Source organism: Acinonyx jubatus, chromosome D4 (assembly GCF_027475565.1).
Source record: "Acinonyx jubatus isolate Ajub_Pintada_27869175 chromosome D4, VMU_Ajub_asm_v1.0, whole genome shotgun sequence".
Lineage (NCBI taxonomy): Eukaryota > Metazoa > Chordata > Mammalia > Carnivora > Felidae > Acinonyx > Acinonyx jubatus.
In genome coordinates, this window is record NC_069391.1 from 49,410,635 (window position 1) to 49,432,984 (window position 22,350).

Consider the following 22,350-nt stretch of genomic DNA (forward strand, 5'->3'; position numbering starts at 1 on the left):
AAAGTTTGTTTTGGAAGTTCCAGTTAATGGTTAACTCATGAAAAAGACCCTATTTAGTACTTTTCTACTTAGAGATCACAGAGTAAGAATACTAATATAGTCTTTCACCTACAGAATTTTTCATGCAAACAAGTAACATTGATGATGATATTGAATATTCCTTATGGAGAATCCTATTTTCAGTTATTTACAAGTATCCACTAAGCAGAACATGAAAAGTGTCATGATAAGTTTTTTAAAAACATGGACATCAACTCTTTATGTTTCAAGCAGATTACGTGAACATATAGAGAAGATATGCATAAGCTAAGGTCAGGTGAGGAAAACAGGACTGTAATTTAAAATCAAACGAGCTTAAATGGAGATAGAGAGTAGCATAATGGCCAAGGGCATAGACTCAGCTCAGCTCTTTCACTCACTGTAGTTCGCATGGGGCAAATAATTTATCTTCCCCTTCCTCTGTTTTATGTTTTCCCATTCTGTAACTTAAGGATGAAAACAGAACTTACCTTGCAGGCTGTTACAAGGATTTAATGAGTGAATCATAGACCCTTCCTGGAATATTAAGCATATAATAAGTGTCACCTACAAAATATATAACCATGTCCATTTAGGCTGAATGTCCTTACCCTTCAAAAGCCAGTCTCCCACCTACATCCATTTGAATCACTGAATCATTTCCACCATGGCTATGTCTAACACTGCACTTATTCTCACCTTACAGAAATCCTTAATTTTTTTACTTTTCTAATTTTTTGAACGTTTATTTATTTTTGAGAGAGAGAAAGAGAGCATGAGCTTGAGAGGGGCAGAGAGAGGGAGACATAGAATCCAAAGCAGGTTCCAGGCTCCGAGCTGTCAGCACAGAGCCCGATGCAAGGCTCAAACTCACTAGCCATGAGATCATGACCTGAGCTGAAGTCAGACGCTCAACTACTGAGCCACCCAGGCGCCCTTAAATAAATCTTTGATCTTTAGATGAGAGACGCCATTCCTCGTGAAGCTCTAAGTTTACAAGTGCAGCATGGAATTGGATGAGTGTATCCTCAGGTGTGAGGTGTGTCATAGGCAGTTATTATCCCCAATGACCAAAGTACCCAAGTTCATAAATTTACTTCCACCAATTAGAGGGGTTTCAGGGTTACCTCAGTAACCTCAGCCTCACTCAGTTGAGTCCAGCAAGCTTGCACAAGGAAGAACAAGGCAAAGACAAAACCTGGGCAGTCCTGCACTCTGCGGATTAAGCACATCACTAGTCCATTGCTGTGTTGGTGCCACACATGACCATGTCATTCTCAAGTGTTGCAGAAGAAACTGAATGTTGAGAACTGCAGTCCTACATGGCGTATTGATAATCACATATTTCAAGTGCTTTGCAACCTGGAAAGGCACACACAGGTACTCATAGTTATTTTTGGTAAATATGTTACAGAGAGAAGGCTCAGACATGACATTCTTCCCCTTCCAAAGGGTACAGGAGTGTGTAGGGCAGTTTTCCTGGTACATAGTGTCTGTGGGAACAAGGCCTCTCATGCATTCTCTGGAACGTATCCTCATTGGACTCCTTGATGGCCCTTTGGTAGCAGACGCTCCGCATACAGAGAAATAGACCCGAAGGGTCTGTGCTTAATTTGCTACCATGATAGGGTCATCTGCACCAGTTATTCAAATTTAATGGCAGTGGCAGAATGTGGAGCACAAGAGGCATGTCAAAAACTGAGCTAGAAATATTTCCTAGAAATAAGATTGGTGGAAAATGTAACATCTAGCCTGAATAATGGGTCCTTTGATCTCGGCAAATAGACATTTCAGCAGGAAAGAGACAGTAAATCTAATATTTTTATACTGTAGAGTCTACTGAGTTCGGTAAGATGCAGGTATAAGTAGAGCAGGTATTTATAATTTTTCAGTATTTAACCTTAAGATAAAATTTCTTCTTCTTAATAGGGTCAGGCAGCTTACATTTGATATGCAAAGAGCATTTAAAATCAGTCATTACTAAATCAAATCCACTGATTTTTTAAGTGGGTAGACGATTGATGAACTCATTCAGATCTGCTCAGAAAAATTAATACCATGTCTCGGAACAGGATCTTGCAATCATAAAACATGGAAAGTCTCAGCCCCATACAAGCAACCATCAGAGCCAAATCAAACGACAGCAAAAGAAGCAAACAAACTTCATTTGGTCTATGTGAGCAGGACCTGGAGGCATAGCTACCGGTTAAGTGGCCTCTACATTGGCAAAAATGGCTCTCAGAGGAGTGTACTCTTAGCTGGAAAGCTGAATCTGTGGTTTTGGTACATTGCCACCTGGTGTCACCCCCATGCCAGGCCATAGATCCTGAGCCATTCAAGCTGAGCTCTGGCTGAACGGTGTCACCAGCCCTGTCTGCTTGGGCACCATCCCAGATGATGACTAGACACATTTTCACTAAAATCACCCTACCCCCTCCAAGACCAACCATCTGCTGGAGAATTTCACTCTCTGGTCCCAGATCTAGATGTGTGGACTCAGCATAGGATGTAAGAGAGTATGTGTGCTAGACCTAAAGTTGAGACCCTTTCTACCTGAAGAGACCCAGACACATGGAGAACTACTTCTCTCCAAACTGCATCTTCTGCCCTCCAAAAGCCAATCCAGTCTATCTCTCTATGCCTGTCCTGGGAATTCAACAATACTATTCACACACTCTTACCCCTTGCCACCCCAGCCTTCTCCATCTGGGGCAGACGGTACCCTACATATGTGGGAACTATGTCCTTACGAGACCTACTAAGGTTGATGATTTTTTTAAAGACAAATGGGGGCAAATGTTGGCAATAGACTTCATGGTATTTTTTTTAATGCTTATTTATTTTTGAGAGCGAGAGAGAGAGCGCACGCAAGTGGGGGAGGGGCAGAGAGAGAGGGAGACACAGAATCCGAAGCAGGCTCCCCGCTCTGAACTGTCAGCACTGAGCCCAATATGGGGCTTGGACTCGTGAACCGCAAGATCACAGCCTGAGCCAAAGTCAGATGCCTAACCAACTGAGCCACCCAGGTGCCCCTAGGCTTTGTGGTATTTGCTAGCAGGCTGAATGTAGGGCAAAAGGGGAAGGGAAAAATTAAGAAAGATTCCTAATTTTTTGGCTTGAGCAATTGGGTAGATGGCAGTGCCCTCCTCTACTAAAAGGTAGATAGAAGATTAACAGGTTAGGGAATGGAAATAAAAATTTTTAGTAAGCATGTGTTGCTTTTATAGTCCAAACACATACATGTTATTTTAGGTGCTAAAAAAATGTTTAAGCAACCTAAAATAAACCAAAGAAATATGAAGATGTTTTATAACATCTAAGTGTATGATTGGACTGATTTCAACAGTACAGAGAGAAAGGCATTAATATCTATGAAAGTGAAATTGGCTGTGTGAAGTCTGTTACGCCCACTAGACAATGAATGGAGACGGCTAACTGGCAGGGAGATGTGCATGTTCTGAGGGGACAAAGTCAGGACTACGGGTGTCCATTGATGGTGTGTAAGGCCAAAGGACTGAGAACAGAAGAGGGCACTCAATGAGATAGAAGGAGAGTCTCAATGACAACATGACAGTTAGACACATGCTGACATAGCCAGTGACATGTGAGGACAGGAAGTGGCCACTGTCTTCACGTCAGAGTGGCCTTTAGTGACTTGGGCAAGAGTAGCGTCACTAGACTAGTACATCAGCCTCCTGACCTCCCATCTCTCTGCATTTGATCTCCCTCCAATCTCTACAGCAGCCAAAGCCATCGTTTTAAAACTTAAATTCCATCAGTCACTTGCTTGAAAACCTTCGTTGGCTTACCATGTGAACCTGGAACAAAATCCAAACTCCCAGGGCTGGAACAGGGTGAGGTGAGTGGGGCACAAAATTGAAGGGGGCACCCAAAATCTCAGTAATCAAGATAAGTAATATTTTAATGTGGTATTTTAAAAATCAGGTTGGCAAACCACAGTCCATGGGACAGCTGCTTGGTGGTTTGTTGGTTTGTTTGTTTCAAGTTTTTATTTAAATTCTAGTTAGTTAACACATTATTATTATTAGTTTCAGAAGTAGAATTTGTGATTCATCACTTATATACAACACACGGTGCTCATCTCACCAAGTGCTCTCCTTAATACCCATCACCCATCTAGCCCATCCCCCACCCACTTTCCTCCATCAACTCTCAGTTTGTTCTCTATAGTTGAGTCTGTTTTATGGTTTGCCTTTCTCCTCCCTCTCTCTATCTCCTTTTTTAATTATCCTTTGTTCATATGTTTTGTTTCTTCAATTCCACATATGAGTATTACTCAGCTATAAAAAAGAGTGAAGTCTTGCCATTTGCAACAAAGTGGATGGAGCTAAAGTGTATTATGTGCTAAGCAAAATAAGTCAAGGAAGACAAATACATATGATTTCAGCTTCTTGTTTTTATAAATGGAGGTTTATTGGAACCAGGGCCAGGATCCAGGTAAGGTAAGCGAGAAAGGGTCAGGCAGATACAGGATCAAAGCCTGTCTTTACTTAAACTCTTGATCTTCTGTTAGTCATGGAATTTGGGCATTAACTTTGATTTTTTGAAACATTGCCTTTATATCCTTTATATTACTGAGTTTTCTGGTGCCTCCTGAAATTTTTGTGCATGAGGTAAATGAGCCATTTTCCTCACCCTTGTCCTGGTTCTGCAAACCCCCTGTCAAGACCCGCGCTGTCCAAATGAACGTGTATTGCTTTTGTGGTCAAAACCCCAAGTATTAGTTTAAGTTTTTAAAAATGTTTAAGCGACCTAAGATAAACCCAAGACATCTGAAGATGTGTCGCCCAACAATACAGAAAGGCACCCAACTTCACCACCTAAAAAGGTGAATATTCAACTCCTTATTTTCCAAATAGATCTGATCCTACTTATGCAGTGAGTACTCAGCAAGTCCCATGGATTAATAACAGCAGGAGAGCCATTTTTAGATAAAACTGATGATGCTTTCATGGAAAGGTTCCAGGCAGATTAAAGTTGCATAAGACATAATGCTTTTTGACTGCTTAAATATGTTACGATCATAATTTTTTGTGACTTCTCCAACAGAGAGATTTTTCTTATTTACCACGTTCTCAACCGGTAACTAATTTCTTCAGGCAGCTTAAAGTTCTTCATTCATCTAAGTTTTTTATCCAGTTATTATATTGAAGCATGAAGGATCTTAGAAATCCATTCCCAAACATATTTTTAAGAGTGCATATGGTTTGAGGTTTGGTTAATAGAATAAATATTCGTAGGTTTTCCAAGTTAACAAGAGCTATTTTCTTTCTCTTAGCCTCCCCCACCCCCCCGCCACTTCCTTCATTACTATGCCTTATATTTTAAAGGTTGATTTGCTTCCTCAGTGAGTAACTGTGGATAAGTAGATTTAGCAGGGCCTGAAAGCTATTGACTCTCAGTGCAGCTCTAATATTACAGGAAATGTGTCTATCTCAGTTTCCCTATTTGAGATTTGAGAATCCACTAATGAGAAATGTTATCGTCATTACAACTGGAAGTTAGTTATCCAGATATTGTCAATGTGACCCACATGTCCAAACAAGACCATGGGTGAGAAAAACACCTGAGTGCGTACCACGCACATACACTCACTTGCAATTTCTGTCATCTGACTGGGTGATGGCTGGCATGACAGGGGACAGCTAGCAGGCGAGGCTGGACTTGTTCACATGGTGGCTGTGCAGAATTCCAAGAGAACATCTGGATGCATGCACGGTCCCTTGAGGTCTAGGCTGGAAACTGGCACATTGTCACTTCTAATACATTCTATTGGCCAAACCAAGTCGTAAGACTAGCTCAGATCAAGGGGAAGGGAAATAAACTCCACCTTCTGATGGGAGGAAACCACAAAGTCACTGTTGCAGAGGTACCTGGATACAGGGAGGAGGATAGTTGTAATCATTTTGCAAACAAACTACCACAATTAATAAAATTGGAAAGCCTACTCATTTACCTATAGTATAGCGGCTTCACCTTGTGATTTTTTTAACAACGTTATCATGGGAGAGGTGTGGGAGAGAATTTTTGTGTTGCTAAAACCACCTGCAAATGCAAAATGGTGACTGTCTGATGAGAAAATGGAAAAATTGAAGCACATTACATTCTCACTTATCTGGGATGATAATGACTGACTTGCCCGGTTCGACGGTTATAGGAGGTTGAAACTCTTGCCCAAAGTTTCTGAGAGATTCAGTATTTGTTCGAGGCAGGAATCCCAACCAGACTGACATCTTCTGAGTTTAGATATCAAATTGTTTCAATTATAGATTCTTATTATTTCCTATTGTCACGTATGTTTTTTAAGTGCCAGTAGGGATCCAGGAATTTTACATGTATCATCTTACTTAATTTGATAATTAAACAGTACCCTCTGAGATAGCTGTCATCTACATATTACGGTATAGGAATTGAGGCATACAGCCCTTTAGTAACTGGCTGGAGGCCACACAACTAGTAATTGGCAAAGCCAGGGCTGTTTAAAGCACTTTCATTATTCTGTAGTGTCTTTCCATTGCTTTATCCTCTTGAACCATACCCTGTGTTATCCTTAAAAATAAAAACTGCCAGTTATTTTGCCAACAAAAGATGGGTTTATTCAAGAATGAGAGAATTGCAGTCTGGGACAAACAACCTGCAGCAAAATAGTAGGCAAATCTGAGGAACAAAGGAGAGGTACGCTTTTTTGAGGAGAAAAGGGGTGATTTGGGAAGGCTTGTTATAAACTAAAAATCCACTGGAGTAAACTGGGAGTTCAAAGTATGGTGGCTTTTCATTGGCTGAGCTATTGGTGGGTGGCAGGGAGCAGGGAGCAAGGGTAGCAGGGGGAGGTAAGGAATAAGTCTCTTCCTCCAGCTGGAATAGTAGAGTAGTATCCACGTGCAAGGTCAAGTCCATGTAACATCAAGTTCATGTGTTCCTGTTGGGTGTGCAGTTGACTATGAGAGCTCCCCCTGCCTATCTCCTGACTCCATTTTAGTGAGGTTTCCCATTACTTATTTTCTTAATTATTTTTGTTCTTAATACTTAATGTCAGAATGCAAATATCAAAATCTAACTCACTGGGAAATAATTATCCCATTATAAAAAAAAATAGAGATTCCTTGAGGTATCTCAGGATGTGTATTTTTTTATATTTATTTGTTTTTGAGAGGGAGAGAGAGAGTGAGCAGGGGGCGGGGGGGGGGGGGGGGGGCGGGGCGTGGTAGCTGATGCACAGAGAGAGAGGGAGACACAGCATCCAAAGCAGGCTCCAGGCTCTGAGCTGTCAGCACAGAACCTGACATGGGGCTGTAACTCACAGACCACAAGATCATAACCTGAGCCAAAGTCAGACATTTAACCAACTGAGCCACCCAGCCACCCCGTATCCCAGGAAGTTTAAATGCTGATTTGTGGATGTCCAGTGTGGGTAAACAGAACATATTAGAATCATCTGCCTAATGGATACCCATTGGCAGTAAAGATCAATTCAATTTGCTAAAACTCGGTTTTCTATAAAACTTCTCAAGAATGTGTTTATTGGATAAACCAAGGGTTCATTTGAGAAAGAAAGTAACCTTTTCTCATTCAACTAAGTGTTCTCTGGTGGCCTCAAAGTTGGTGCCCTCCCAGGTGTTAACATGTGTCCTGACCCCACCTGGTCCATAGCCTCAAGCCTACAGAGAAGGAGAACACTGGCTCCTGGGCCAGTTTTGGGTGTGAACCCCAACTTTATCAAGTACTGTATCTATAGCCTTGGGCTCTTCACTCGGCCTCTCCAGGCTACTTTCTCAGCAGTAAAATGGGATTGGTAATGCTTATGGACCTCTAATATTAAATGAGATAATGCATTTAAATCAAGTGGTTCAGATGCTAAGTGCTATTGATTTGTCTCTCACCATGCATTTTTCAACAGAAGCTAGCTCAAAATAAAGCGCAGTAAGCAAATGACCCCACAGTGTGAGCCGATGTCACTTGTTTGTTGTTCTTTTTCATTGTGCATTCCATACCTATCCTCCCTCACCCGAGTGAATATTTACAGAACAACAAAACGTGCATTCAACAGAAAGGGTTCTCACCCCAGCTGCCTGAGTAACTAGCTGTCCTTACCCCCATCCAATTGCTACACTTCTCTGAGCTTCACTTGTTTCTGGCTATGAAACAGAGATGCTAAGGAGGTCCTGCTACCTCTGCTAATGCTGTGAGACAGCCATGTAAGAATACTAAGCACAGCACCTGGTGCTTCTTCATACCCTTGTTTTGTTCCCTTTGGCATTTGCAAGAAAGTTCACCCGTTTTTAAAACGTCCAGGTATCTGGAGACGCTTTTCCTTTTTCTCACTTGTTTATTTTGGGTTTTTCTGCTTCCCCTTCTGCGTTTCTTCAAGGTGAGCTCAGTCACAGTCGGAAACCTCCCTAAAAGCCACCAAAGCCCGGAGAGGGGCTACGTTGGGAACAGACACAGTCCGGGCAAGGTAGGGGCCTGATCTCCAGAGTGGGCCTCTGGCACTCTGCCTGGACTCTGCCCACCGAATAGAGTTAGGCCATCTGCAGTGACATTCAGATCATTTTCCTGAAGACTTTGAACTAATTGGGAACTTGTCAGTGTGTGTAATATGCTTCGTGCTGCCGTCTGCTCTAGCTCTGTGCCAGAACCCAGTTCAGTGGCACCAGGCTGTCGATTGGATAGAATAGATGAGTCTTTTTGAAATTCCTCCTTTCTGTCAGTTAGCAGTTGATAATTTATGCCCTTGGTAATAATATCTCCCAGCTTCCAAAGGGTAAGCATTTTGAAAGCATTAAATCAATGGTTCTCAACCTTTTTTTAGGGTTGCACTTTTGAGAATCTGATGGCCACAGTGGATGCTCTTCTCCCTACCCCTGAAAATGGATACATACACAAAAGTTTACCATTTCAGGCATTTCACAAACTCCCCTCCTCAATCTAGACTGAGGACCCCACATTCCCGCATTAAGTAGTTTGTATTTATGGAGGTCTGTATGGCTAGTATTGTTCAGCAGTAAGCTAATGCAGGCAGGAAAGGAGCACTGTGTCTGGAGCAACTTTTTTGTTTAATGAACCAAATGATTGCTGACCTGAGTAGGGAAGGGAAGGAAATCTTAGCAAATAAAATGAACGTTTTTTAATTAGGTTTTTCTTTCAATTCCGGTATAGCTAACATACAGTGCTGTATTAGTTTCAGGTGTCCAATGTAGTGATTTGGCACTTCCATACATCTCTCAGTGCTCATCACGACAAGTGCCCTCCTTAATCCCCGTCACCTATTTCACCCATCCCTCCACCCGCCTCTCCTCTGGTAGCCATCAGTTTGTTCTCTATAGTTAAGAGTCTGTTTCTTGGTTTGTCTCTCTCTCTCTTTTTCCTTTGCTCACTTGTTTTGTTTCTTAAACTCTACATATGAATGAAATCATACGGTGTTTGTCTTTCGCTGATTGACTTATAACGTAGATATTTTGTTTCACATATACTTAATGACTAACTTTGGGGACAAAAGTGTAAATACAAACCTATTTGATCATGTTATCGAAAAACCCATTACACGGTGTTAACCTGTTAAAGCAATGTCACCTATGACATACATACAAATGCACGAGCACATGGTATTATTATGTAGAAGAATGCCCATATCGTCAGAAGATAGCATGTGAGATGTGTAAGGGTGAAGAATGCATGACATCTTCACATTACTTTAAAATGACTCAGAAAATTAGAGATATAGATAAAGGAAATACAGAAACTGTTCAAAATTATTGAATCTAAGTGTTGGGACTATGGCTATTCACTGTATTATTGTTCAAACTCTTGTATGAACTTTTTATTATAAAAACTTAGAGAATAGACACATTATTTTGAGAAAAATGTTACCATAAGCACAGTCTTTTACTTTCAGACTGGATTTTCTTCATTCAGTTGAGCATCATTTTCCCTTAGGTCCAGTATATTTTTCACTGTGATTTAGAATCCTGCCCAAAGATGTCCAATGACAGTACTATAATTTAGTAAATGATAAACTTTCAGCAATGACATATTATACATTATACGACATTATATTATTATTATTAGCATTTAAGATGCTATCTGGGCAATACGCTCAGGTAGTAGGACCTGATACAAACTGAAGTACCCAGAACAATTTTGAGAAGTTCCCAATGGTTAACACCAAGGCTTCAGAGCCAGCAGTAGTTACAAAGAAAGCTTCTTCAACAGGATACTCCCCATGTCACTGTCCCCTAATTCTGCAACAGATTTTTAATTCCAGTACTGAAAATAGTGCTGAATATTTGGCCAAGAAGATGGTGCTAACCATAATATCTATAGCTCCTGGCCCTATTTGACTGTAATGCAGTTCGGATTCCCAGAACATATCTTTTCCATTTCTGTTACTGCAAGGCTGCATCTGTTTCCAAAAGTACACAATTTCCGTGATGCTATTGACAGATAACAGATAAGATATGCCCTAGGAGACCACAGTCACTATCTGGAACCAGAAATTTTATTTTAAGGCCTGAACCTTCCAACATCATCAGTCCATTATAATTTCATCAGCAAAAATAGAGCACTATCTTCACTTAATGTCAGACCTGTTTCATCTTTCTGTTTATACTTTGTTTTTATATGATTAGAAGGATGCATGACACTGGAAAAATACAGTTTACTTTTAAAATCATGTACTTCTTATTCAAAGAAAAGCTAATAATTAGAGCTCTAGATTTCCTTAAATAGTTTAATGAAGATTAGATGGCTTCCATTTTCTGAATAAATTCCCTTCTATCCTTCATGGAAGGTGAATTCAGAGGATGTTTTATCCTTACTTAGGGAAAGCAAAGCGAGTGATGCCTTGAATCCAGCAAGTTAAATACATGAAAAGTGTTCGACATCATAAGCCATTAGGGAAATGCCCATTAAAATCACAATGAGATACCAATGTACCTATTAGAATGGCTGAAATAAATGATGATAATACCAAGTGCCGGCAAGAATGCAAAAGAGCTTAAGCACTCATACATGTATTGTGGGACTATAAAATGGTATAGCCACTCTGGAAAATAGTTCTTTCTAAAACTAAAAATGGGCTTGCGACCCAGCAGTTGTATTCTTGGGCATATATCCCAGAGAAATTAAACTTATTTTTATGCAGAAATCTGTACATCAATGTTCCTAGCAGCTTTATTCACAATAGCCCCACACCGGAAACCATCCAAAGGTCCTTCAGTGGGTGGATGTGGTACATCCATACCACAGAATACCACTCAACAGTGAAAAAGGACTAAATTATCGATACATGCAACAGCTTGGATGAGCCTCAAGGAAGTTGTACTCAGTGGAAAAAGCCAGTCTCAAAAGGATAACATACTGCATGACTCCACTTATGTAACAGTCACAAAATAACTTAGATGAATACCAAATCTTGGTTATGGGAGTTAGGGATGAGGAGAGGGAATGGGTGTAGATATAAAGGGGTAGCATATGGGAAGCTTGTGGTAATGATACAGTTAAATATCTTAAATGCAGTGGTGGTCACATGAAGCTATACATGTGATTAAATTGCCTAGGGTGACACGCACACCGTACACAGTCACAAGTAAGTGGACATATAACTGGTGAAATCTGAATGAACTCTATAGATTCCACCAATGTCAGCTTCTTGGATGTGAGATTGTACTGTAGTTAATGTGAAATGTTATCTCAGGGGGGAGCCCAGCTAAAGGGTGCATAGGCCCTCCCTGCACATTTTTTTTTTTTTGCAACTACCTGTTAATCTGTGATTATTTCAAATTGAAAAGGTTTTTTTAAGTGCTTCCTATTACTTCCTACCACTTAGGATTGTGATGATGATGAGCATTTAGCACAGTATCTCAAGTGTGGTTAGTGCTCAGCAAAAGTCAGCAGGGATTTTATATATTAACTCTGCTGTTGCTACTTGATTGGAAGACTAGGTCTGAGAAGAGAGATTTAAACTAGAATATAAGTTCCATGAGAGCAAGGATTTGGGCTGTGTTGTTCACTGTTGTATCGCCATACCTAGACTAGTTTAGCACGTATAAATAAGGTGCTCATGAAGCATGTGTCAAAGAGGGGAACGAAAGAGTGATTTTGAAGATGAAGGAAGCTATGTGGCAAATGGAGCAAGAGGGAATAACTTGGTCATATCCAGGGTTGGGACACAAATAAAATAGCTAAAATAGTGATTTGCCAGGACTACCTTCTGGGTAGGAAAGATAAGTGAGCTGAGAAGATGTTGAGGATAAACTTGAACCTCAGTGTGATTCTCACTTCCCTAGATTGCATCGGTCTTAGGGGGATGATTGAGAATTTAAGCACCTGCATGTCAAACCCGTTGTTGGGACTCCTAGTCCGTACCATGCACTCTACTTTTCCAGGGTGCTCAGGTGTATCATGGTCGGTGCCCAATAGAACTGTTCTTTAATGCCATTTTGTCCACTTATTACACGATGGCCTTGTTCCAATCAATACTTGCACTTCCGGCTAAAAGAGATCACTACCACCCTGTCCTCTGCCACTCGTATTACAGGTCCACCTGTGTTAGGCTACCAGAAGGAAGACTGGCTCTCTCAGGTTAAAGGACCCATGCAATAGTGTCTAGGCACATGGTCCCAGGGACTAAGCCAAAGAATTGTTCATTGATGGCCCTCTGTACTAGTCAAAATTGTTTCTGCTGACCATGGCCTAAGCCTCAACACTGGATCCAAGCTCCTCAACTCTTTTCTGTCTCGGAGTGACTTTCCCACCTTTTTGAGCATCCACCTCCCTTGCAAAGCTCTAGACCCACCTCTCTGTAACTGCCAATCAAGACATCAATGTCCAATGTTGTTAAGACGCCTGTGCTCAAGAAGGTTACAATCTCAACCAAGCAGACAAAATGGCAAACACTGGCAATGCAGAATAACTGTGAAATGCCATTTCTAAAACAGGAGTTCAAAGAGGGGAGGTTTTATATTGTTACATTTCCACAAGAATGAGGAAATACAGGTCTGGTCAGAGCATACATCTCAGATACATGGGAGGAGGAGTCAGGAGACAGTGAGTCATTAGCCGTATCAAGTAAGAGAAAAGTGACATAGTTCAGTGTTGGGCTGAAAAGAAGCCATTTGCCTCCAACTTTGTTATATTTGAGCATATACACTAATTTAAAAATATATCTAATCTCACCTATTTATTATTAAACATGCACTTACTGAGAATCTAGCACCACTATGCTAGGCACTGTAGAATAATATAAAATGGAAATAAAAAGTGGTCTCTGCCATCTGAAGGGTGTTCAGTAACAGGAAAGAGAGAAATGCGACAAATAATATAAAAGAATGAACTAGGGAGAAGACAGGAAGATAGACAGAGGGTGAATGGAATATAGATATAGCCAAGCAGTGTTCCAAGGGACCGCCATTGCTGTCCCACCTCCATGACATGAACGATCTGAGCTCCATCCTGGGCTCTCTTGGGAACAGGAGAGCAGGTCAAGAAATGGGACCAATTCTCAATGTCAGTACATTTTTGACAGAGAATATTATATACTTCATATTTGTGCCCTTTGTTGTTTTCCCAAAGCTTAATTACATTTTCATTTGTATTAGTAACTATTTAAGTTGGATTCACATGATACACATTTGCTTCCTGGGAATTCCAAAACCAAGTTCAGCAAATCTGGCATCTCTCGTTTTCTGCACATATGGAAATTATATCAAGTCCTGTAGGAACCAGGTGCTAGCATGGTGCCAGTGAAATTTCCAGGATCACAAGTTAAAATGCGGTCAAGAATCAATAAGTTGTATTAATGAGGTTACACAATACCTAGGAGATCATAAAAGAGAAAAGTTACATATACCCAAATCACAAAGTTACATTCAAATTATAGTCTTCTGTTCTCCTTAGAGTTCAGTTTCTTTTTTTTTTTATCTGAAAAATGTGAAAGTTCTTTTAAGAAACTTTGTTGCCAATAATATTGCCAAAAATTAATCAGACTTCCAATTTTATTGCTTTCAAGATGCACTTTCAATATCTAGTGCCCTTTCCATCTGTTGGGTTTATAATTTTATAGACAGAATCGTGTTCTTTATATTCTTCATAGTTTTTGCTAGCTTCTCTTCAAACCAGAATGCAGGTTAAATGCATGATTAATAAATTAATCATAAAGTTGATTGTAAAAGTTATGGCCAGACCACCGTTAATTCACTTAGGTACATCCTTACATATACCACTTAATTTTAAGTGATCTAACTGCTGTCCTTTCTGTCTAATTTCATAACAACATATTCTGGGATGTTAGCTCCATGAGGACAGAGATTTTTTTGGTCACCTCGGTGTCCCTAGAACCTGGAAGAATGCCTGGCATATAGTAAGTGTCCAATAAATATTATCAAATGAGTACTGTTAAATGACAGAATTTTTTAATTCAAAACTTGCTATTCAGAATCTCTCATTGATGCTTCAGGCACTGGGATCATGATTAATTTTTTTTCATTGCTCTTTCCTTGAAACAAACAGCACTGGTCCTTCAAGTGACAGCAATAAATTGAACACTGGGGACACCGTGCTTCCAAATAAACTAAATATAGACTAGTATCATACATCCACAGTGATAAGTGGGACCACAAGAGGGCCCCACTTTTCCCACCTACTGCTGAGCTATAAAGTCCTTGATACAAGTCAACCTGATATATGGATAAACTAATTTGCAGAGTTACTCAAACCTGTGCTATTGTGAAGGTCATAAAAAGTGCCTTCATGACCTTCAAGAGACAAAACCAATGTTGAAAATTCATGACAATTAATAGGTGAGTCTAAATAATAATGCTGGGAGGGACAAAGATAAGAAAATAACCTCTATTCTTTCTGCATTCCCAGGCATCAACTTTTTGTACCAAACAAGCACAAATAAAATCTGTCATTTTGTGTTCAAATCAATCACTTGGCAATACTATTTTCTTGCCTCCGTTGGAAGTCAGAGCTCATAAATAGCTTTTAATTTACATAAACTTTTTATTGTATTTGGAGTCTAGTGCCTCCAGTCTCCTTCCCGCAGGCCACTGCAGGGAAAATTCCACTTTCTTGTTTCTCCAGCACTTAGGCTCTGGAGCCCAGCTGTCTGAATTCACATCCCAACTCTGCCACTTACTAGGTCTGTGGCCTTAGACAAATTATCCAACTTCCATCAGCCTCAGGGTCCTTACTTACTAAAGGTTGCAGAATGGCTATAATACTTATTTGGGGGTTCAATGAGATATTTATACATAAAGCACTTGGCACATATTGAACTTTCAATAAATGTTATCCATTATGACTGCAATCTGTTTGATTTGTGGCAAACCAGTCTGTGATTTGTTGGACTTCTTAAAATTCACATCATCTTAGACACTCCTTTCTTCAAAGAAGTAAGGCAATCCAGACTTAATATGGGGGTGCATTGGGGGTTCTTTACTAGTCAAAGAAAATTTGTGTGACTAAAGCAGAATACCACTAACAGACTGTGTTCGACTGGCATATCAAAATGATTCGTTAGCAGTTGTGAGAATTGCTCAAGCGATACAGCAAAGTATATCAACAACATCTGGATTTGGGGTTGGGGGGAATGAGAAATGTCAGTGGCACTGGGTTGTTAATTCCCAAATTAAGTGAATTAACACAGGTGCTTAGTAACCTGAGTGCAGAAATAGGCGGAAGAACTTCCCACTGAGCTCTCTCCATTTATAAAGTGAGGATTACTGTCTTCTTTGTACCAACTTTATAAGTAAGATTTTCTTAAAAAGAGAGATAAGAAACCAGTCTATGTTTATATAATGTTTGACAGTAGTATATAAATGAAATAGACGATGGATGGATAGATAGATGATAGACATTCACATTACATATATGATACCTGCTCAGAATTTTTTGGTAATGGTATATATGATCAGTAAAGTTTGGAAACGCTGATAATATGCAATTGTGTAGATTTCAACTGGTCAGTTATAATGCAATTCTGCATCATGAAGATCCCCTGTCCCCGGGCCTTACTGGAAATTCCTTAATTGTATTTTCTAACAATTTTAGAGTAGATCACAACAAATTCCCCATCTCACCTGTTATGAGCAACTGCCCTCTCATGGGATAAGGTTTTTTCAAGCTTTGACTGGGACTTTGTTTCATTCTTTATCCAAACCATGACTTTCAACAGATGTGAGAGGTGCTCATACTGGACATGTTTACAGATCATTCCTGCACTGCCTGGCTTCCTGGATTTGTGAACTTGTAGTCCAGAATGTTACCTAATGAGAAAGGGCTCCAGCAGAAATTGACTTTATGGTTCTGATCCAGATATTTTCCTTTTCCTTCTCACGAGCAACTTCAAATGTTGAACAGAAACTTGCCGAGTTCCCGGGGTGTGGAGGGGTCTTTTGGTTCAGGCTTGGGTTCTGCCTTCTCTGAATTTTCCAGCCTCCGGAGCTTCCTGATCAAAACCAGGCCCACTATACCACTAAGGTATATGGGATATGAAATGCCGGCATAGCCTTGCCAATCCTATATCCTTCAGACTACGCCAATTCGTGGGACAGGGACATGGTCTGGAGCCAACTCAAGGAAGTATAATCTGTCGTGTCACCTCCTCCTCACTCAGCTGCCAACCCAGAATATGCCCAGCCAACCACCCTGCAGTGTCCTACACAAATCACCTCCCTCCATCCTGAAAAGTGGAATTTTACCCTTCCCAGAAGCCACTTGGTTCTCTAATCCAGTTCACAACCTTGGGCATGCTTTTGTCTTATAATTTGCCATTATTCTCCCTTCTGACTCCTAATATGTATTGTAATGATGATGGAGCTAATCCATAGTGGTTACTATGTACCAAGCACTGGTCTAATCACTTTACATGTATTAATCCATTTAACCCTTACAACATTCCGAAATAGTTACTCCTTGTATCCCTACTTTACAGAGGAGGAAACTAAAGCATAGAGAGATTAAGTAACTTGTCCAAGGGCACACTGCTAATAAATGACAAAAATAGGAAAATGAATCTGAGAAGTGCGGCCCTGAATTCCATATTCTTAACAACTATAAGATGCTACTACTCATCCTGCATTTTTTTCTTCTCTTATGACGACTATTTAAAAGGCAAAATGCTGTTCCTTAACTGTCACTAAACAATTTCATTTTCACTCTCTCCATTTTGGGCCATACCTATTCTTCTGAAATTTTTTCCTACTATCCCAAATATTTCATGATCATGGGAATTAAACAAACCATCAAAAGGCTTTGCTCCAAGATGTGAGCTTCTGTTGCCACACTTTTTACTTAATTTCCACCCTTTCTCTCCATCCCAATGTGTTTCTTTAAACCAGAGTTGTGAAGCGGGTTATTTCTGTGTCCTGGGCTGCCACCTCCAATATTTCACTAACCTTTGAGATTCTTACTTTCCTAATGGGCAGAGATAGTAGAATAATTACCCAGCAACCAATGGTAGAAGTTATTTGAACTTAAATCTCTTAGTATTTCTTTTTTTAGCGATTTATTTGATCCCTCCCTCCTTAATGTTTTAGGTAGTGTGCTAAGACTGAAAAGGGAAGGAGACAGTGATGATTGTGCATCTGATTAAGTCGTAAGATTTCTTTCCTTGTAGATTTTCAGGTTCCAGACTTCTGAAGGGTACCTTCCAGTCTTCCCATAGACTTTGAGGTTCATCTCTTTCCAGAAGAGAGGTTTTGAGGGGCACCTGGTTGGCTCATTCGATTTAGCATCCAAATTCGGCTCAGGTCATGATCTCGTGATTCGTGGGTTCAAGCCCCACATCAGGCTCTGTGCTGACAGGTCAGAGCCTGGAGCTTACTCTGGATTCTGTATCTCCCTCTCTCTCTGCCCTCCCGTGCTCACACTCTGTCTCTCTGTCTCTCTCAAAAATAAATAAGCATTAATTTAAAAAAAAAAAAAAGAAAGTTATTGTTACAGCTGAATATGTTGAAAGAAAAAGGAGACAGTATTTCACACTTCCTTGTTAATTTCTTAATGAAAATCCATCTTTCCCCTCCACCCAACCTTTCTAAATTCCAAGACATCAAACTAATGTCAGTTAAATATTGGATCAGTATTTCTAATCGCAGGCATCTATGTTTTAGGTGACATTTATGACAAAATAATGGTACTTTAAATTTTTTTTTGTGGACTTTACAGTGCTTCTTGGTCCTTGGCACAATAAATTCTGGTGCATTTCTCAGGATCTAGTGAGAGATTATAGTGGCAGAAGTTTATGGATGTTACTTGACTGTTGTGAATAATTGCTTATCTTTCTATATCTGATGGCATGCCACTGTCCAGAGAAGTCACCCCTCATTTTACACAGTTGTCTTTTGGCATGTGAAAGCTTCCCAGCGACCCATTTGATCATGCGAGTGACGCATAGGCTGTGTGGCTATGACACAGCTAAACTGTCATATTTGCCTGATGTTGATGTGTCTGCGGTGGAGGTGGGGGCCTGTATCTGGGGGGAAGCTCTGTATAAAGTCAAATCAAACACGTTGTAGTCAAAGAAATCATCTCTCAACCAGTGGTTTCCGGGGGATCAAAGGAAGAAAGACAACTTAAGGATTTATGAATGAGTTATAGTGCTAAAAATACATCCTGAGTGGGCTAATGGTTTTATAATGGGGGGGGGGGCCTTTCAAAGCACCTATCAAATAGCAAAATTCCCATATAGAATTGGGGTTTCTGCCGGAGAGAATAACAGATATTAATGGCATCATTCCAGTTGTTCAATTACTCAATTACTTGCAGTGATTAAGGAGGAGGCCAGCTTACATTAAATAAAGGGTTGAATTATAGAATACTTTCTTTTAAGTAAAAGATGTATCCCTTATATCCTGGCCTGGTGGATGTCCTGCTTTCATGAATGAAGAAGCAGGTCTGTGTTGGTGCACCACAGCTCCAACCTGTGACCCTGCGGGATGCAGTTTATGGATTCTTTTAAATATTCCTCAAGAATTTCCGTGTATGTTCCCAATAGACTTAACAATTTTTTCCCGTGGCCAGCACAGCCTTTCAGCTGACCACCAGAGATTGGGCTTTCAAATTGCTTACAGGCCAAATGTGCGATATGTTGGTGTGTTTAAAGTCAAGGGCATGCAAAAGCAAAAATGAATAAGAAGAAGGCCAAGATTAATCCCCGAAGTCCCATGAGTCTTCATTTGAAGAAGCTGTCTTCTGTCATATACGATGGGTTAAAATAAAGTGGTCGGGGGTTCAGTGGCCCTGAAAATAAATTCACAACACCGCGGTCAACCTCAAGCCCAGATAGTGAGCTAAATAATTCAGTGGTTAGAAACACTGCAGGCCTATAAGCATCGGCTATACACGTTTGGATCATTCCTTTGTTGTCTTCACCAGTTACTTCCGGTGTAATTAAAACCCATTTAAAAATGAACTCCTAACATAATCAGCACCACTGCTTCACCATGCAGTGAAAGTGAGGCCAAGTCAGGTGAGCATGAGGGTTTACCAGTTGATGTAGGTGAGCCCCTGAAAATGAGCAGTTATCATCACACGGCTCATTTTCCATCTCTTTTGCAACAGGGCTACATAAAAGGAAAGTGGAGGGGTGTCTTAATGGCTTCGGTTGCCATTTATATATATTCCTAAATATACATGCAGTAACCTGATGTATATTCATGTCCTCAAGTTACACTTCAAAGAAAACTAATGATGTCAACTTCGGCTGACATTCAACAGTGGGAGACTTTGTAAAGGATTTCAGACCTTTCTCTGCAACCAGTTTTTTCTTTGTAGAATCTATGTACTTAGGCATTTTCTTTCGATTTATTGTGTCTTGTGACCCATCTTGCTTGTGAGAGAAAAAGGAAGTCAGTGGGGCAGATATATTTTCTCCCTTTCAGACCAAAAGACAGGCTTGATCTTTTTTCCTTCCTCAAATATTTTCTTTAAATATATATATTTTTCAAGGCACACCCTTAGCTGGTTATGGTTTTGCTCTTATAAAGACCACCCTGTTGTTTGCTGCATTTCATCCTGTCCCTTCATGTTCTGAAGTGTCGCTGTGGTATCCATTCCAGCTCCTAATTATTTGTCTGCCATTTAGCCACAAGGTGTAAATTTGCTAACTGAAAAGGCGTGCTCTGACAGTTCATCTCAGTGTATGTCCAAAGGCTGAGCTTGCTGCACTGGATAACTTCCCTGGGGGAATGTTCTGTGGAATGTGGGGCCATTTGTTGAGCCGTCTGATGTAGAAGAAGAGAAAATGAAAGGACCTGCCAGAGAGAAGCGGGATCATACAGTGCCTTCAGAGCAAAAAGGGAAATCAAAGACAAATTCCAGGTCCACATCAATCTCCAAGCATGTTCCTGGGGACTAGGGAATCAGCAATAGTTTCTTACTCGTATTTTTAGAGAAGTCTCTGAGAGAGAGCCCCAAATCAGGGGGTTATGGCAAATTTAGAATGCCCAAGGGCTGTGCCCAAAAATTATCACCAGTGGAAAACAGTTCTGTCTGGGCCTGAGGCATACAAGCTCTTCAAGGGCCTACAAAAATGTTTGGAACCAGAAGAAAAACATATATGTTGGTATTGACTCTAAAATCTAAAAAAAGTTTTCTATAAGAATATTAAATGTTTAATTGAATGTCTGCACATATTTAATATCAACTTCATTAAGTGCGAAATTTAGTCTTCTTAAAATTACATTACATGTGAAAACAAATTATGTATTCAGTTTCTCATGTTCCAAGATTTCAAACGTGCCAATCATAATTAAATGAATTACACATAGCCAATAACTTGAAATATGAAATTATAAGAATCCTTTCCAGTTTTTTACATGGAAATGTATATTTTAGGTGGGAAATGGGAGCATCTGAACATCCTTACATACAGACATGTGTGGTAGAACTAAAAAGGAGAGCCTAGGGTTTGTGAAGTTTCCAGAACAGCTCTGCATTGTGTAGTCTTCTCTGCATGTGATTGATTATTCATGAAGACATAAATTACCAAAGACACTGATGGGGAGGACCAGAAACTAGACCAGGAGTAGAGTTCTGGGTTGTTTCTGCTGTATGCACCCATAATTGAGGTATAGGGACAAAGGAGGTGGTCCAAGCATGAAGAAGGTCACAGGGCACCTGTATATCATTAGAAAGATCACAGGATAGTGCCTTGGTTCTGCTGAAGGAGTGTGCATATTAAACTGACAAAGCAAAGCCATCCAGTTGGGTCATGTTAGAACTCTAATGTCCCTTTGTTGGAGTTGCGTTCTCTGCTAACAGATGACTAGGCCCTGAGGTACCCTTGTGTTTCAGTCGACGTTTCTTGACTTGACAAATATTTCCATTTTTAGAATGGCAAACTTGAAGTGAGGGAGGCAGAGAAAGTGTAGTATCTGAATTCTGCGTGTGACGATCTTAGTCTTTAATCCAGTGGCCTAACTTCTTCAGGCTTTATTTTATTTACCCTATATGGGGTGGTTGAATGTGGCTGCCCTCCAAAATACTTGGAAAAACATTCTTCCTTGTGATCCCAACCCCCAACAATAACCACTGGCAAAGGTTTGGTATGATTCTTACAGAAATTTTTTTCGTTACATATGCTAAAGTATTGTTAATTTATTTTCCTTCATAACATGAGATGAAAAATAAGATTTTAATTTTTTTCACTTGAACAGTATATCTTAGATATTTTTGCATGTCCATACAAGTGTACTTACCTCATTTATTTTAATGACCACGTGGTAATTCCACTGCATGGATGGGCCATAATTGATTGAACTGCCCTCAGTTGCTGGGCACTTGGGTTGGCCATTCAACTTTGAGTGTTCAGGAGAATGTGCCATGTGCCTAAATAAACCATTATATATTGGCTAGTAATCTATACCTGTTGGCCCCCTGTGTTGGTTCATTCCTTCCCAGAAGCAGAAAGAACCAATCTTTCCTTATACTGATGCTTGTCATTAAATGTAAAACCTCTGTGTGATTCATCATTTATTTATTTGTCTTTTGTTTTTGCCTTTTTCTCTTACGCAGTCGTCCACAGCCAGGGACAAGGATGAGCCGGCTCTACCGGTAGGAAGCAGTGGCTGTGTCTGTACCTGTTTGTGTGCCTGTGGAGAGTGTGGGGCAGGGGAGGGAGGAGGAGGGCTCATGTGCTCAACAAACCATTCTCCCCCTTGGGATACTTAAACGGCTTAATCTGCTGGTATATATGTATACTCGGTCCTATAATTCGTGTCAGCTGTATTCTGATATTCACTGATGTTCAAATTATTTCTGGGACTAGATTTCAAAGCGTTAGAGTTCTCTCTTTCATTTGGCGTAAACTTT

The 22,350-nt window shown here is 40.3% G+C and overlaps 1 protein-coding gene across 2 annotated transcripts in view; it reads left to right on the top strand.

Moving 5' to 3' along the window:
* The window catches only part of SLC24A2 (solute carrier family 24 member 2), a 250,170-nt gene that overhangs the window by 128,611 nt on the left and 99,209 nt on the right, over nucleotides 1–22,350 (top strand). For both annotated transcript variants that reach the window (XM_027047183.2, XM_027047182.2), the window contains exon 3: nucleotides 22,054–22,092. In XM_027047183.2, the coding sequence (XP_026902984.1) occupies nucleotides 22,054–22,092 (39 nt within the window). The remainder of the gene's footprint in view (nucleotides 1–22,053; nucleotides 22,093–22,350) is intronic.